Source organism: Colobus angolensis, unplaced genomic scaffold (assembly GCF_000951035.1).
Source record: "Colobus angolensis palliatus isolate OR3802 unplaced genomic scaffold, Cang.pa_1.0 Scaffold310, whole genome shotgun sequence".
NCBI lineage: Eukaryota > Metazoa > Chordata > Mammalia > Primates > Cercopithecidae > Colobus > Colobus angolensis.
In genome coordinates this window covers 125,441-142,171 of record NW_012116378.1, presented here as the reverse complement: position 1 = coordinate 142,171, position 16,731 = coordinate 125,441, and the positions used below count along the sequence as shown (strand labels likewise).

The window sequence follows — 16,731 nt, the reverse complement described above, 5'->3', positions numbered from 1 at the left end:
CGGGTTAGCCAGGATGGTCTCGATCTCCTGACCTCGTGATCCGCCCGTCTCGGCCTCCCAAAGTGCTGGGATTACAGGCTTGAGCCACCGCACCCGGCCAACTTCCCATTTTTAACCATTCTCTCAAATCAATGGATTGTCATGTAATTCTTCCCATTCTTACTATTTCAGAGAGCTGAATCAAACTAATACAATAGTTTTATCTAAAGACATATAAGGCCAGGCATAGTGGCTCTTGCCTGTAATCCCAGCACTTTGGGAGGCCGACGTAAGCAGACCACCTGAAGTCAGGAGTTCGAGACCAGCCTGGCCAACATGGTGAAACCCTGTCTGTGCTAAAAATACAAAAATTAGCTGGGAGTGGTGGCGGGTGTCTGTAATCCCAGATATTCAGAAGGCTGAGGCAGGAGAATCACTTGAACCGGGTAGGCAGAGATTGCAGTGATCCAAGATCCAGCCAGTGTACTCCAGTCTGGGCAACAGAGTGAGACTCTGTCCAAAATAAATAAATAAATAAATAAATAAGACATATAATACTTACTTTAAAGAAAAACAAAACATGTACTAGTTGTTTTTTTCCTCCCTCTGTGGAATTCTTAGAAGGTTTATGGTGGTTTGAAGCTTTGCATGGACCATTTTGAAACAGTAGCAGCCTGAGGTTCCAGGGGGTTATGAAGACTCCCAGCTGAGGACAGACCCTGGCAGATAAGTTTCAGGGGGCTCCTCACCAACCATTAGAGTCATAGAATAAGCACAATAGAAAAGGACCATTAAGGTCAGTTAGCTAAACTCCAGTGTTTGTAGATGAGAAAGTCAAGGTTCAGGATAATTCAGTTGGTAGCCCTGTAGCAGACAGAGAGACTGAAAACAAATCTGACTTTCAGTTCATATGGTGCTAACCCCGAAAATAAATAAACACGAGGAGAAATCAGACTAATCCCAGTCTTCTAACTTGTCGCAAGACACAAACCGCTTACCTTCACTTCCTCATTTTTGCCATCTAATAGTTCCCAGTTATATACATGCCCTTCTCACTCCTCTGATTGCAACCAGACATCTCTTGCAAGTTTACAAAGTTTTGAAGATAAAAATGCTATTTGGAAAGCGTGAAGTTAAAAACAGCTTGGTAAATTTTTTTTTTTCCTGTTAGTAATCAGATCTCTACAACTGTAAACATTATGGCAGGAATCTAATACAGATCTCAAATCAGTAAAATTCAATCTTGAATATGGTCTTCAGTCTTGCCATCAAAATAATGCATCCAGGTGGATAGGTTTTTGCCACCTTGAAGAGTTGTTTATTCAAACTTTTGTTTGAAGAGTGGGAAAGCAGTGTTATCTTTAGGCCTGATTTAGCCCTTGCCCCACAATATATTGTTTTTTCTCACCATAGATTTCCCTGACAGCAGAGAGAGAGTTCTGTGCTCAAGAGATACACACAACTTCTGATGATAGAGCAGCAGATGTATTTGGTTCCTAATTGAGCAGCAATGGTGTTTGACTCATCATGATTTCCCTACTTTATCTAGCACAGTACCTTTCACAGAGTAGATTCTCAATAATGTTTGTTGAATGACTGTGTGAGCATACAATTCATTATGGAGGTAAAGCTCAATGTGCCTTTAAATTTCTAAATTCACAGACTGCCCTAACGTAACATTGCTGGATGATATGGTTTGGCTGTGTCCCCACCCAAATCTCACCTTGAATTGTAGCTCCCATAATCCCCACATGTCATGGGAGGGACCTGGTGGGAGGTAATTGAATCATGGGGGCAGGTTTTTCCCATGCTGTTCTCATGATAGTGGATAAGTCTCATGAGATCTGATGGTTTAATAAAGGGCAGTTCCCCTGCCCATGCTCTCTTGCCTGACGCCATGTAAGACGTACCTTTGCTCCTCCTTTACCTTCCACCATGATTGTGAGGCCTCCTCAGTCATGTGGAACTGTGAGTCCATTAAATCTCTTTTTCTTTATAAATTACCCAAACTCGGATATGTCTGTATTAGTAGCATGAGAACAGACTAATACAATGGACATTGGATGCAATTCATTAAGAAAAATCTTAAAAATATCTTTCTTTTTTCTCCCTCAAGTTGGTCCCACTCAAAACATAAATACGCCTTTTTGTGGGGAGGGGGGAGCGGACAGAGTCTTGCTCTGTCACCCAGGCTGGAGTGCAGTGGTGTGATCTCAGCTCACTGCAACCTCTGCCTCCCGAGTTCAAGCAATTCTCCTGTGTCAGCCTCCTGGGTAGCTGGGATTATAGGTGCACACCACCACGCCCGGCTAATTTTGTATTTTTAGTAGAAATGGGGTTTCACAATGTTGGCCATGCTGGTCTCATACTCCTGACCTCAGGTGATCCTCCTGCCTTGGCCTCCCAAAGTGCTGGGATTTCACGTGTGAGCCAGTGTGCCCAGCCACCATTTTTTAACACCTGCAAATTTTTCTTATAAAAACAAACCAATTTCTCTATCTCCCAAAACCCCTAAGTGGCACAAAATAGAAGCATTAGAGTACCAAGAATCCTTGAACTGAAAAGGAAATTAATCAAAACGCAGACACACATTATACCAAGTGCATTTGCTGTAACTGTGTGAGGCAACTTGAATAGAATTGGTCAACAATGAGTCTGAATCTTGGTTTGAAATTGCCTGTCTGATCTCTGCTTCCACATCAATAAAATGAGAATATTTGTATGGCCTTTCAACTTCAGTATGAGGGATCAGTGATGTAATATAAACAAGTCTGCCTTAGAACCTGGCACACCATAAGTAATAAAAGGCAGCCATTATTTTAAAAAACACATAAATCATGGTCTGATGGCTGTTCAATATAAATTCTATATTTTCCATTTTAACTAAAGAGATGATATATTGAGAAAATAGAAACACCTGTGTGTATAAAATCACCCATTCCCATTTTTACAATAATTAGTTTGCTAATTGAGCATCCAAATTTACCCAGTGTATTTGCATGTGTAATTAGCTATGATTCATTACCAAAGCCAGGCCTATATCATGGTACACTATACTATTTTACAAATCAAATTACTAAAAGATGCATGTCTTTAGGCAATCATTACAAAGAAAAAAAAAACCCCGAAGCAAAACAAAATAAGATAGATTACTTGTATCGATGGAAAAACAGACTTGGCTTGTTGCTGAACCCTTAAATCTCAAAATAACGATAGTTGAAGCTAAGGTTCCAGCTTAAGTCTGAAGCAGGTCCTTTCCAATGGCTTGAAAGGAGAAATTTCTACACTGAAGGAAATTTCCATTGGAATAAAGGAATATTTCACACTTTTAAGTCATCTTCTCTAGATGATCTTTTAGGTATACTTCTCTTTAAATAACAAATCTAGAAACGCTTTGTTCATTTGTTTAGAATTAACTCCATTCACAAGTTTAACACAGCCTAAGGGTTGGTCTAGACCAGAGGTTTGCCAACTATGACCTGTGGGCTAAATCTGTGCCATCACCTGTTTTTTTTTCAACCTGTGAGCTAAGAATGGGTTTTACTACTCTAATAAATAGTGAGTTCATTTTTTCCCCTCACCTGCTTGATCAGAGCCCAACTTTCCCATTGCAGTTAATCTTCCTTCTGGCATGGATCTTGGAATGCACACTTGCTGGTATCTCCGAGTTCCAGGCTTCCCGTGCAGCCGGTGTGGACAGCCAAGAGATGTTTTGTTTGGCATAAAGCATTCCAAGGGTCAGGGGGCTTGGGCTCAACTATTGAGCATAGGACAAGGGCAGCCCCATCCTGACTGTGTCTCTTCCCACAAGAGACAAATGAGCTCTGTGCTTTCGCTGGGGTTTCAGGTTCAAAGGGACAGAGCGTCTGAGGAAAAAGATTATGAAAGAGTCCATCTGCAGCTCCACTTTCCGTGCCCTTCCAATGATACCATCCTCGTTTCTTCTGTGGGATGCTCCCCACTTCAATCCTTCCTTCAGAGGCCCCAAACCCTCCTGGTCTCTCCTTGTCACCTAGTGAAAATCTGATCTTCAGGGAAAAAGCCTTACTATTTATACTAGTATAATGTGAGTCTTCTATGGGATTTTAAGAAAGTTCAAAGCCTTGGTTTACTCAGCAAATATTTAGCTTGCACTCACTATGTGGCGAGCATCCTAATGATGGAGTACATGTAAAGACAAACAAGGCTTCTGGACCTCAAAGTGTTCTCCATCTACAGGGACAATGACTGAGTTGACATCTCGAGAAGTAGAATAGCAGAGTGGCTAAGAGTGCCAGCTCTGTCTCAATCACCTAGGTCTCACCTCAGCATTCATTTCACTTTCCTCATTGTAAATGAGCATATCTCTTAGAATTGGGATAAGCATTAAATAATATAGACTTGGAATGAATTTGCTTAGAATTAATTCCATGCACAAGTTTATCACAGCCTAAGGTTTGGTCTAGACCAGAGGTCTGCCAAGTATGACCCATGGGCTAAATCTGTCCCACTACCTGTTGCTGTTGTTGTTGTTGTTTAATGACCTGTGAGCTAAGAACAGGTTTTACTATTCTAATTAGTTACATTCTAAATGGTTATTTAAGTACCTCCATAATATCCTCAATTTTGGCTAAAATATTTACCATCTGGCCCTTTACAGAATAAGTTTGCTGACTTATTGGTCTGGACCAATGCTATCTAATAAAACTTCCTGCAATGATGAAAATGTTCTCTATCTGTACCCTTGAATACAGCAGCCACTAGCCTAATGTGGCTTTTTGAGCCCTTGAAATATAGTTAGGGTGACTAAGAGATTGAATTTTAATTAATTTAAATTTAAGGATCCACATGTGACTATGACATTAGAGCAGTTCCAGACAGTCTGAAGTCTAAAGACTCTATGCTTTGTCAGTGCTCCCCTCTCTCAATTGAATCAACTACCCTGAGGCTGCATGAGTCAAGGGGAAGGCCACACTCTTCAATCAGATTTTTTGCCCTGGACTGGCTTTCACTGTCTACTAGAAAATGCTTAATAGGAAGTGCTTAGAAAATGCCCATGGGCACACACTTAATTCATCTAAGTTGCTACTTCGTCTGTATCCATTAAATCTGCTTTATTTTGGGGTAAACTACAGTAGAAGTTGGCTTTTTCCACCCTGCAAAGCCTTAAAATTCAGGATATCTTACTCAACTTAAAGTGTAGAGTTGCAGCCAGGGCAAAACTGTATTTCCTTCTAACCATGCTTGCGGACTGGCTAACTTCAGTCCTATTTCATTTCTTTTGTAAGACTGCTAAAAACAGTAACAAGCCACCAACACACATCATCATTATGAATATTGCCAAATCATTTCCCCTAAGAGTAAAGTCACAGTTGGCATGTGTTCTGCCCTCCAAGATAGCACAGGTGACAGTTTTATCAGATATCTTGTGATGGCATAACATGGGCCACCCAGCTTTCCAGCCTCTGATATCTGAGTCTTGCCAATAGCCTGGTGACATCCGCATCCCATATTTTAGGTTCACTCATGGACAGTAACTTATTTCCAAATTCTATACTGGTTAAAATTAGGTTTGCATTTGTGCAATAGAAAATCCAATTGACATTGGCTTAGCATAACAATATTTTTATTTCTCATAAACTCTTGGCAGTCAGCAGTTCCAAGCCGTTATTTCTGCTCTGCTCTCTGAGGTCATATAAGGAAGGATCTGGATGCTCTGGGTCATCTACCTGGTTGCTGTACCATCCCTAGCTCATTTTTCTCATGTGCATTGCCCAAGATGGCTGGCTACAACATCCATATTACAAGAAGCCAGGTCGAAGTAGACAGGAGAAAGGGGAACAGCCCCACCATTTAAGGACATGTCCCAGAAATTGTACATTTCACTTCCACCCAAATTTAATTGGGTGTCACTTAGTCATATAGCCACACTTAGCTGCAAGTGTGTCTGGGAGATATAATTATTTTTCAGAGTGATATATGCCCAACTACAAATGGAGGTTCTGTCATTATGAGATGAGAGAAAGGCAGAAAACATGTTGAGATATGTGTAGTAATCTTTGGACTCTATGGAGAGAAAAAAGAACTGAGAGTATCAAAATTCAGGACCAAAACCAAAATTAAGGACCAAAAAATATCAGTAACTATTACCTGGAATAAGAACAACATACAGTTCAGCTACACATATACAAGTGGCAGCATCTTGTCTGGAAGGAACTAATGGTCTTTCTACATTGTATTTTAGACGTGTATTTTTTTTTTCCTCCCTTCCACAGGATTTTGAGCTCCTTAAGGGCAGAGACTTTGCATCTCCTGTTCCTAGTAGGTATCCGTATCTGTCAAATGAAAGAATGAATATGAGTCAGTAGAATTCTAACATGTATTATAAACTTTTTTTCACAAGATAGTTGGAACAATTACTAGCTAAGGAATTGTTGGGGCATTGTCTGGTTCAGATCCACTGGCTGGGTCTTTAGTGTGTCCCATATTGTTGTTTCTGTGTTCATCATTCTTTTGCAGGGAATCTTCTACTGGGCACAGAACCTGCCTCAGAGGGGCATATGGGTAATGAACTACCAAGAGAGGACTAGAACCCAGTTCTTCCAACCCTCCATCCAGAGTGCTTTTCACAACCTCACATGTAATAAGTGCAGTAGGGGTGAGAGGAGGGAGTGATTACTTCTGTCTGGTTTGATCCCAGAAGGTTTTTTGAAGAAAGTGTTTTTGAATGAGACATTATAAAAACAGAGCTTCTTAAACCTTTTCCCCCAAGGAATCCCTGGGCAGACAGAAGAGACAGAAATCTCACCTGTGCTTGTTCTGGGGGTATAGACTGAAGGAACCTACTCCAAGGAGAATTTTTTTTCATTTTTCTTTACTTCACGATTCATTTATGCAGGCATTCATTCTTTCATTCATGTATCTAACAAACATAACGAGGTCCTAATTAAGTGCCAGGCATTGTTTTACATGAGACCACAAAAGGCTCTACCCTCTTGCAGCTTTCATTCTTGTACAGAATATACATCATACGAATAAGCAACATAAATCATCAAGATAATTTCTGACTGTGGTAAGGGCTATGACCGAAATCAAACAGGGTAGTCAATTACAGAGTGCATATACCTCTTTGTGCCTCAGTTGACGCATCTGTAAAATGGAGATACTAATAGAGGTCTAGGCTAGGTGCGGTGGCTCATGCCTGTAATCCCAGCACTTTGGGAGGCTGAGGTGGGTGGTTCACTTGAGGTCAGGTGTTCCAGACCAGCCTAACCAACATGGTGAAACCCCGTCTCTACTAAAAATACAAAAATTAGCCAGGCGTGGTGGCACGTACCTGCAATCCCAGCTACTTGGGAGGCTGAGACAGGAGAATCGCTTGAACCTGGGAGGTGGAGGTTGCAATGAACCATGATCATGCCATTGCACTCCAGCCTGAGCAATAAGAGTGAAACTCAGTCTCTAATAATAATAATAATAATAGTCTATAATTCCAAAACTCTAAACCAAAAGCTTTGTCCTAACTCAGTTGATTGCAAACATAATATGATCTGAATGCATTTGAGGGTAGATCTTGACCTGAACTGAATTTTTTCTTTATTCTTTTTAATAAAGAATAAATAACTGAGTTTTTTAAAAAAATAATTCCACTTAGAGTGGACAATCTTATGTGTCACTATGGAAATTTTGTGTGTTTCATTATGGAATGCTGCCCCAGGACTCAATAGGTATTACATAATCTAGGGTACATGTAGCATATCACCTTCTAAAATTTGAAAAATTCTGAATTCCAAAACACATGTAGCACCAAAGTTTTTGAATAAGGGATTGAAGATCTGTAGTATCCATTACTGTGAGGATTAAATGAATTAATATATGGAAAACACTTAAAATGATGCCTGGCATAATGGTAAGTGCTACCTAAGTTAACTATTATTATCACTATTCTTACATGGGAAGATATTTAGATAAGTTGGTCAGGGAAAGCCTATCTGAGGATGTGTCACTTGAATAGGTAACTAAGGGGTGGTAATGACCGGGCTGTGGGAAAAGGAGGAGAAAGATGATTTCAGGAAGAGGAAACAGCAAGTGCCAAGACTGTGGTGGTTACAAGGCTGGCTTGAATGCAGAACAGAAAACAGACCAGATGGCTGATATGTGGTAAAGGAGGGGAAGGATGACTCAAGGTCAGAGAGGTAGGCTGAAGTCAGAACACCCTTGATATAAGCAGTGGTAAAGACTTTGGATTTCATTTAAAGTGTAATAGGAAGACATTGTAGTTGATCTGATTCAGGTTTATAAAGAACGCTCTGATGCTGTTTGATGAATGAATTGTCGAGGAGAAGGGGGAGCAGGGAGAACAATTTGGAGTCTGGCATAGTGGTCCAGATGAGACCTAATGACTAATTGGAGTTGGGAGGTGGTAATAGTCAAAGAGAAAAGTGGACAGGTGTGAGAAAAAAGTTTAGAAATAAGTGGTGGGGGGGGGAAGGTTTTCTGATTAATTTGCATTCTAATCTATAATATGTCAGTGTGTAGAGACTAAACATTTCACAGTCATTATCTCAGGTGTGTTAAGGCCAGTGGTGTGCTGGACCCTACTTGAAATTGACCATGGAGGGAATATTTACCACTATAGAAATTGACAAATGCTACAAATCAAGACAACAAATCAGGGAAAGCTGATTGTTAAACATTTATCATCACACCACTGGTGAAGGTGACTTTATTTTTCTACAACTAAACTTCCTTCATTTTGCAGCCTCCATTTTCCCTGATCACGAAAACACTTAAACTAGGCACATCCTGGGAAATGCGGTATGAGGACTGTTGTCTCAATCGCTTCATGTTTTCAACTCAACTCAGCGATCCTCCCACTTCTTCCCAGGGTCTCATTTAGGTACATGAAAATGGGATGGGAAGAGGGACCCGGTTCATGATTGTCACTTATCCATGTTGGCCCCCTCTGAAGTACAACTCCCCTCTCTGCTTTACAGTATCACTCTGGGCAGCATTACCAATTGCCTCCTAATAGTGGGATCTACGAACCCATTATGTCTTTGGACAAAAGCATAGCAGGGGTTGGGTCCAGGGCCTGGGATCCTATAACCATACAAATATTATTATCAGGGACTATAAAATCCTATTATGAGGGACCATAGCCATCCCCCTATCTTGACTCAACTCCTCCTCCCTGAGTAGTGAACATTTTTCCTAAATCTCTGAGAAAGACTGGTGCTCTAGAAAGATGTACCATATTTATTTAAGGGCTTCCTGTACCCACTGGCATATTGCCATATATTCTGAGGTATCTGAGTGCTCCTTTTGAGAAACATAGCCTTAAAGGATAATTAGAATTCTGGTGGGTGAAAATGGTAGGGAAGAGGACTTCAAACGGACTTGCAAGTCAGGGAACTTGGGAGTATCGACTAGTGAGGCTAGTAGAGGAGTTCAATCAGGTAAGCCAGACAAGTAGACAGGGGACAAATTATGGAAGACTTTGGATGCCATGATAAAAAGCTTCAGCTCATACAGTAAAAAATAAAATAAAATAAGAAGTTTGGGTGCAGTGGCTCATGACTGTAATTTCAGCACTTTGGGAGGCTGAGGTGGGAGGATCGCTTGAGCCTGGGAAACAATTTCAAGGAGTTCAGAGCGAGAAACTGATTGATTAAGGTTTGGGAAGCTTGATAGATAGGGTGGACTGGGAAAGTGAGAGAGGAGGCTTTGGAGTAGACCAAGGGTAGAGGGATCTCCGTTGATATTATGTCAGCTAAAACCACAAAACAAGGAGGATGTTAAGAACAATGAAGGAGGTCAACTGGACTCTCAATGGTTTTAATGATGGGGAGGAAAAGATAGGGTGCTGAGAAGAAGAGACAATTTTGTATGTCTAACTCCAGCAAACTTTAGATACGAAAAAGCCCTTCTGAGCCATCTTGCATTGGAGGAAAAACAATTACTTATTTACCTCCAATTAGAGGAATTAAGGGAAGCAGGCTTTTTTTGTTTTTCTTTTGAGACAGGGTCTTGCTCTGTCACCCTGGCTGGGGTACAGTGGTGTGATCATGGCTCACTGCAACCTCAAACTCTTGGGCTTAAGAGGTCCTCCCAACTCAGCCTCCCGAGTAGCTGAACTACAGGTGTGTGCCACCATGCCCAGCTAATTTTTTTTTTTTTTTCTGTAGAGAGAGGGTCTCACACTTTGTTGCCCAGGCTAGTCTTGAACTCTGGCTTCAAGCGATCCACCTGCCTTGTCCTCCCAAAGCGTTGGTATTAGAGGCATGAGCCACCACATCTGGTGGAAGTAGGCATTTGGTTTCTTAGATATCAACATGATTGGTTGATTCATTCACTTGGGAAGATAAAAGCATTAACTGAGCTAGATCCCTATGGTAGAGACACAGGCTGGACCACTCCATGTGTAAGTAAGTACTAAACTAAAACCAGTGTTCTGGAGTAGACGTTGCCAGAAATCCTGAAACTTGAGAGCAAGTCCACGGTTAAAGTATTCTGTAAGGCAGAGTCAGTTGAAGGTAATAAGGTGATTATTCAAGTTCTTCTGCACTTCCCATATTCCCTTTTAGGGCCTTTCTCCCTAGGGTCCCAGTGTCCATCATGCTAAACCTGGATGCACAAGAATCACCTTTATGGGTAGGTTCCCATATGTCGCAGTTTGCCTGACAGACTTGGTTTATGCCTATAGTCTTGGTGTAATTATTAACAGCCCCACTTCACTCTTGTAAGTATACTAATGGATCAATTATATGGTTCCTCTGATTATGCATCACCCAGTCAGTGCCCTGACTCTATTACTGTCTCCTCTCCAAATTTATGTAATGTAAACTCAATGTGTAGGGAAAATGCTCATTCTAAAATCCCCTTGGAGGGGATAATTTACAAGATTATTTCCGAAAACAATCCAAGATGAGAGCCAGATTATAGAATGTCAGTGCCAGAATGGCAGGAATCTATGTTTCATAATCAAATGCCACTTACTAGTTGGGTAACCTTGGGCCAATCAGTTAATATTGCTGTGTGATATCTTCATTTGTAAAATGGGAATCTTAGAATATTCTGAGACTCAAATATTTTGAAAGACTCAAGTAATGTGTACCCGGGCAGGTTTAGCGGGTCAACATAAATTGCACTGAGGTCTTCATGTGTTATTTTTCCTGGGTGTATCCATATTCTAACATTTCTTCACCCTCCAAATTTCAGACTTTGGCAGTGAATCGATGGCTCTGTCATTTTAGTGTTCCATGTAACAACGAATAGGAAAATGCTGCTTCTACCATCTTGAAAGCTATTTTGCTAAAAAGCTAAGATGCTAAAAGCTAAATATGTAACTAAATAATTGCAAATCTCAGTAATTGAAAAATACAGTCATGGGGTTGGGGCTGCTGTTTAGACAGTTGAAAACAAGGCCTGAATTATTTGTTCTTAAAATGTTGCAAAAGAGAGGCAGCAAATGGGAAATTTTAATTCTGATTCTTGGTATGTTTTAGAGCAATGATTTGTTCTTTCTTATACCTTCAGATGTTTCCAGTGTGGACACTGAAGAGACACATTCTTATCCTTTTTAACATAATCCTAATTTCCAAACTCCTTGGGGCTAGATGGTTTCCTAAAACTCTGCCCTGTGATGTCACTCTGGATGTTCCAAAGAACCATGTGATCGTGGACTGCACAGACAAGCATTTGACAGAAATTCCTGGAGGTATTCCCACCAACACTACGAACCTCACCCTCACCATTAACCACATACCAGACATCTCCCCAGCGTCCTTTCGCAGACTGGACCATCTGGTAGAGATCGATTTCAGATGCAACTGTGTACCTATTCGATTGGGGTCAAAAAGCAACATGTGCCCCAGGAGGCTGCAGATTAAACCCAGAAGCTTTAGTGGACTCACTTATTTAAAATCCCTTTACCTGGATGGAAACCAGCTTCTAGAGATACCGCAGGGCCTTCCACCCAGCTTACAGCTTCTCAGCCTTGAGGCCAACAACATCTTTTCCATCAGAAAAGAGAATCTAACAGAACTGGTCAACATAGAAATACTCTACCTGGGCCAAAACTGTTATTATCGAAATCCTTGTTATGTTTCATATTCAATAGAAAAAGATGCCTTCCTAAACTTGACAAAGTTAAAAGTGCTCTCCCTGAAAGATAACAATGTCACAACTGTCCCTACTGTTTTGCCATCTACTTTAACAGAACTATATCTCTACAACAACATGATTGCAGAAATCCAAGAAGATGATTTTAATAACCTCAACCAGTTACAAATTCTTGACCTAAGTGGAAATTGCCCTCGTTGTTATAATGCCCCATTTCCTTGTACGCCATGTAAAAATAATTCTCCCCTACAGATCCCTGCAAATGCTTTTGATGCGCTGACAGAATTAAAAGTTTTACGTCTACACAGTAACTCTCTTCAACATGTGCCCCCAAGATGGTTTAAGAACATCAACAGTCTCCAGGAACTAGATCTGTCCCAAAACTTCTTGGCCAAAGAAATTGGGGATGCCAAATTTCTGCATTTTCTCCCCAACCTCATCCAATTGGATCTGTCTTTCAATTTTGAACTTCAGGTCTATCGTGCATCTATGAATCTATCACAAGCATTTTCTTCACTGAAAAGCCTGAAAATTCTGCGGATCAGAGGATATGTCTTCAAAGAACTGAAAAGCTTTAACCTCTCTCCATTACATAATCTTCAAAATCTTGAAGTTCTTGATCTTGGTACTAACTTTATAAAAATTGCTAACCTCAGCATGTTTAAACAATTTAAAAGATTGAAAGTCATAGATCTTTCCGTGAATAAAATATCACCTTCAGGAGATTCAAGTGAAGTTGGCTTCTGCTCAAATGCCAGAACTTCTGTAGAACGTTATGAACCCCAGGTCCTGGAACAATTATATTATTTCAGATATGATAAGTATGCAAGGAGTTGCAGGTTCAAAAACAAAGAGGCTTCTTTCATGTCTGTTAACGAAAGCTGCTACAAGTATGGGCAGACCTTGGATCTAAGTAAAAATAGTATATTTTTTATCAAGTCCTCTGATTTTCAGCATCTTTCTTTCCTCAAATGCCTGAATTTGTCAGGAAATCTCATTAGCCAAACTCTTAATGGCAGTGAATTCCAACCTTTAGCAGAGCTGAGATATTTGGACTTCTCCAACAACCGGCTTGATTTACTCCATTCAACAGCATTTGAAGAGCTTCGCAAATTGGAAGTTCTGGATATAAGCAGTAATAGCCATTATTTTCAATCAGAAGGAATTACTCATATGCTAAACTTTACCAAGAACCTAAAGGTTCTGCAGAAACTGATGATGAACGACAATGACATCTCTTCCTCCACCAGCAGGACCATGGAGAGTGAGTCTCTTAGAACTCTGGAATTCAGAGGAAATCACTTAGATGTTTTATGGAGAGATGGTGATAACAGATACTTACAATTATTCAAGAATCTGCTAAAATTAGAGGAATTAGACATCTCTAAAAATTCCCTAAGTTTCTTGCCTTCTGGAGTTTTTGATGGTATGCCTCCAAATCTAAAGAATCTCTCTTTGGCCAAAAATGGGCTCAAATCTTTCATTTGGGAAAAACTCCGTTGTCTAAAGAACCTGGAAACTTTGGACCTCAGCCATAACCAACTGACGACTGTCCCTGAGAGATTATCCAACTGTTCCAGAAGCCTCAAGAATCTGATTCTTAAGAATAATCAAATCAGGAGTCTGACGAAGTATTTTCTACAAGATGCCTTCCAGTTGCGATATCTGGATCTCAGCTCAAATAAAATCCAGATGATCCAAAAGACCAGCTTCCCAGAAAATGTCCTCAACAATCTGAAGATGTTGCTTTTGCATCATAATCGGTTTTTGTGCACCTGTGATGCTGTGTGGTTTGTCTGGTGGGTTAACCATACGGAGGTGACTATTCCTTACCTGGCCACAGATGTGACTTGTGTGGGGCCAGGAGCACACAAAGGCCAGAGTGTGGTCTCCCTGGATCTGTATACCTGTGAGTTAGATCTGACTAACCTGATTCTGTTCTCACTTTCCATATCTGTATCTCTCTTTCTCATGGTGATGATGACAGCAAGTCACCTCTATTTCTGGGATGTGTGGTATATTTACCATTTCTGTAAGGCCAAGATAAAGGGGTATCAGCGTCTAATATCACCAGACTGTTGCTACGATGCTTTTATTGTATATGACACTAAAGACCCAGCTGTGACAGAGTGGGTTTTGGCTGAGCTGGTGGCCAAACTGGAAGACCCAAGAGAGAAACATTTTAATTTATGTCTCGAGGAAAGGGACTGGTTACCAGGGCAGCCAGTTCTGGAAAACCTTTCACAGAGCATACAGCTTAGCAAAAAGACAGTGTTTGTGATGACAGACAAGTATGCAAAGACCGAAAATTTTAAGATAGCATTTTACTTGTCTCATCAGAGGCTCATGGATGAAAAAGTTGATGTGATTATCTTGATATTTCTTGAGAAGCCCTTTCAGAAGTCCAAGTTCCTCCAGCTCCGGAAAAGGCTCTGTGGGAGTTCTGTCCTTGAGTGGCCAACAAACCCACAGGCTCACCCATACTTCTGGCAGTGTCTAAAGAACGCCCTGGCCACAGACAATCACGTGGCCTATAGTCAGGTGTTCAAGGAAACAGTCTAGCCCTTCTTTGCAAAACACGACTGCCTAGCTTACCAAGGAGATGCCTGGTGGTTTAAATTGTTTTCATGTATGTAACACCAAAAGCGTGTTTTGAAATTCTTCAAGAAATGAGATTGCCCATATTTCAGGGGAGTCACCAACGTCTGTCACAGGAGTTGGAAAGATGGAATTTATATAATGCATCGAGTCTTCTTTCCTATCTCTCTGTGTCTCTATTTGCACTTGAGTCTCTCCCCTCAGCTCTTGTATAAAATACTGTTGGGAAAGGAGTGCCAAGTAAAAAACACGGGGCTCTGATTCTCCTGTAATTGTGATGATTAAATATACACACAATCATGACATTGAGAAGAACTGCATCTCTACCCTTAAAAAGTACTGGTATATACAGAAATAGGGTTAAAAAAAAGCTCAAGCTCTGTCTATATGAGACCGAAATGTACTAGAGTTAGTTTAGTGAAATAAAAATCCAGTCAACTGGCCGAGCACGGTGGCTCATGCTTATAATCCCCGCACTTTGGGAGGCCGAGGCGGGTGGATCACGAGATCAGGAGTTCAAGACCAGTCTGGCCAACACGGTGAAACCCTGTCTCTACTAAAATTAGCTGGGCATGGTGGCAGGTGCCTATAATCCCAGCTACTTGGGAGGCTGAGGCAGGAGAACTGCTTGAACCTGAGAGGCAGAGGTGGCAGTGAGCCGAGATTGTGCCACTGCACTCCAGCCTGGGTGACAGAGCTAGACTCTGTCTCAAAAAACAAACGAACAAACAAAACCCAGTCAGCTTCTTAACCAATTGCTTCTGTGTCATCCAGGGCCCCATTCTGTGCAGATCGAGTATGGGCACCACACGGGTGGTTGCTGCTTCAGTGCTTCCTGCTCTTTTCCCTTGGGCCTGCTCCTGGCTTCCATAGGGAAACAGTGAGAAAGAAAGACACATCCTTACCATAAATGGATATGGTCCACCTACAAATGGAAAAATATTTAAATGATCTACCTTTATACAAAGTGACGTTCTCTACTTTTGATAATTTACCTGCTTAAATGTTTTTATCTGCACTGCAAAGTACTATATCCAAAGTAAAATTTCCTCATCCAATATCTTTCAAACTGTTTTGTTAACTAATGCCATATATTTGTAAATACCTGCACACTTGATACAGCAGTGTTAGACGGTTTTGATGGTAAGCCCTAAAGTAGGACTCCGACAGTGTGTATTTATCTATACTTTTATCAGAGATGACAATTATTTGAATGCCAATTATATGGATTCCTTTCATTTTTTGCTGGGGGATGGGAGAAGAAACCAAAGTTTATAGACCTTCACATTGAGAAAGCTTCAGTTTTGAACTTCAACTATCAGATTCAAAAACAACAGAAAACAACAGAAAGAACCAAGACATTCTTAAGATGCATGTACTTTCAACTGGATATAAATTCGTGAGTTCAAAGATTGAAACCTGACCAATTTGCTTTATTTCATGGAAGAAGTGATCTACAATGGTGTTTGTGCCATTTGGAAAACAGCGTGCATGTGTTCAAGCCTTTGATTGAAGACATTATATTTTCCTCATATGTGGCAGTGCCAAAGGCTTTACTTTACCTGTGAGTACACACTATATGAATTATTTCCAAAGGACATTTAATCAGTAAGGGTCACAAATTCCCAAATTAATCTCTGGAATAAATAGAGAGGTAATTGAATTGCTGGAGTCAACTGTTTCACAACTTCTGTAAGCTTTATTGTGTTTCGTACTTTCTGTTCTTCCGTGAGAACAAGGATAATGGCATTAAAAAATCAGCTTTTGGCCATTATAAATTGTCTTCTATTAAAACACATAAATACATAAAATCACTTGTAGACAACTTAAACACCTTCTGAAATGGATCAAGAGGAAGGGAAAATGAAAATAACGCAACTCAGAAACCACAGAGTATTTTGACATGAGGTTAAGCACAGTGGTTTGTTATAGGAAAATAACAGCACACTAACAGATGGTTTTTATCGGAATTCTTTGGTAATCTTGACATGTCATACTTTTAACTTTCTGAGGGCCCTCAGTGCAGTTTTGTAGGACTGGAGCTGTTCATAG

General features: G+C 40.6%; 1 protein-coding gene across 1 annotated transcript in view; it reads left to right on the top strand.

The window, feature by feature from the left end:
* TLR7 (toll-like receptor 7) overlaps positions 1 to 16,357 on the top strand; it is a 23,454-nt gene extending 7,097 nt beyond the window's left edge. The window contains exon 3 of the mRNA XM_011950869.1: positions 11,497 to 16,357. Within this exon, the coding sequence (XP_011806259.1) occupies positions 11,497 to 14,643 (3,147 nt within the window). The 3' untranslated portion in view covers positions 14,644 to 16,357. The remainder of the gene's footprint in view (positions 1 to 11,496) is intronic.
* The last annotated feature ends 374 nt before the right edge of the window (positions 16,358 to 16,731 follow it).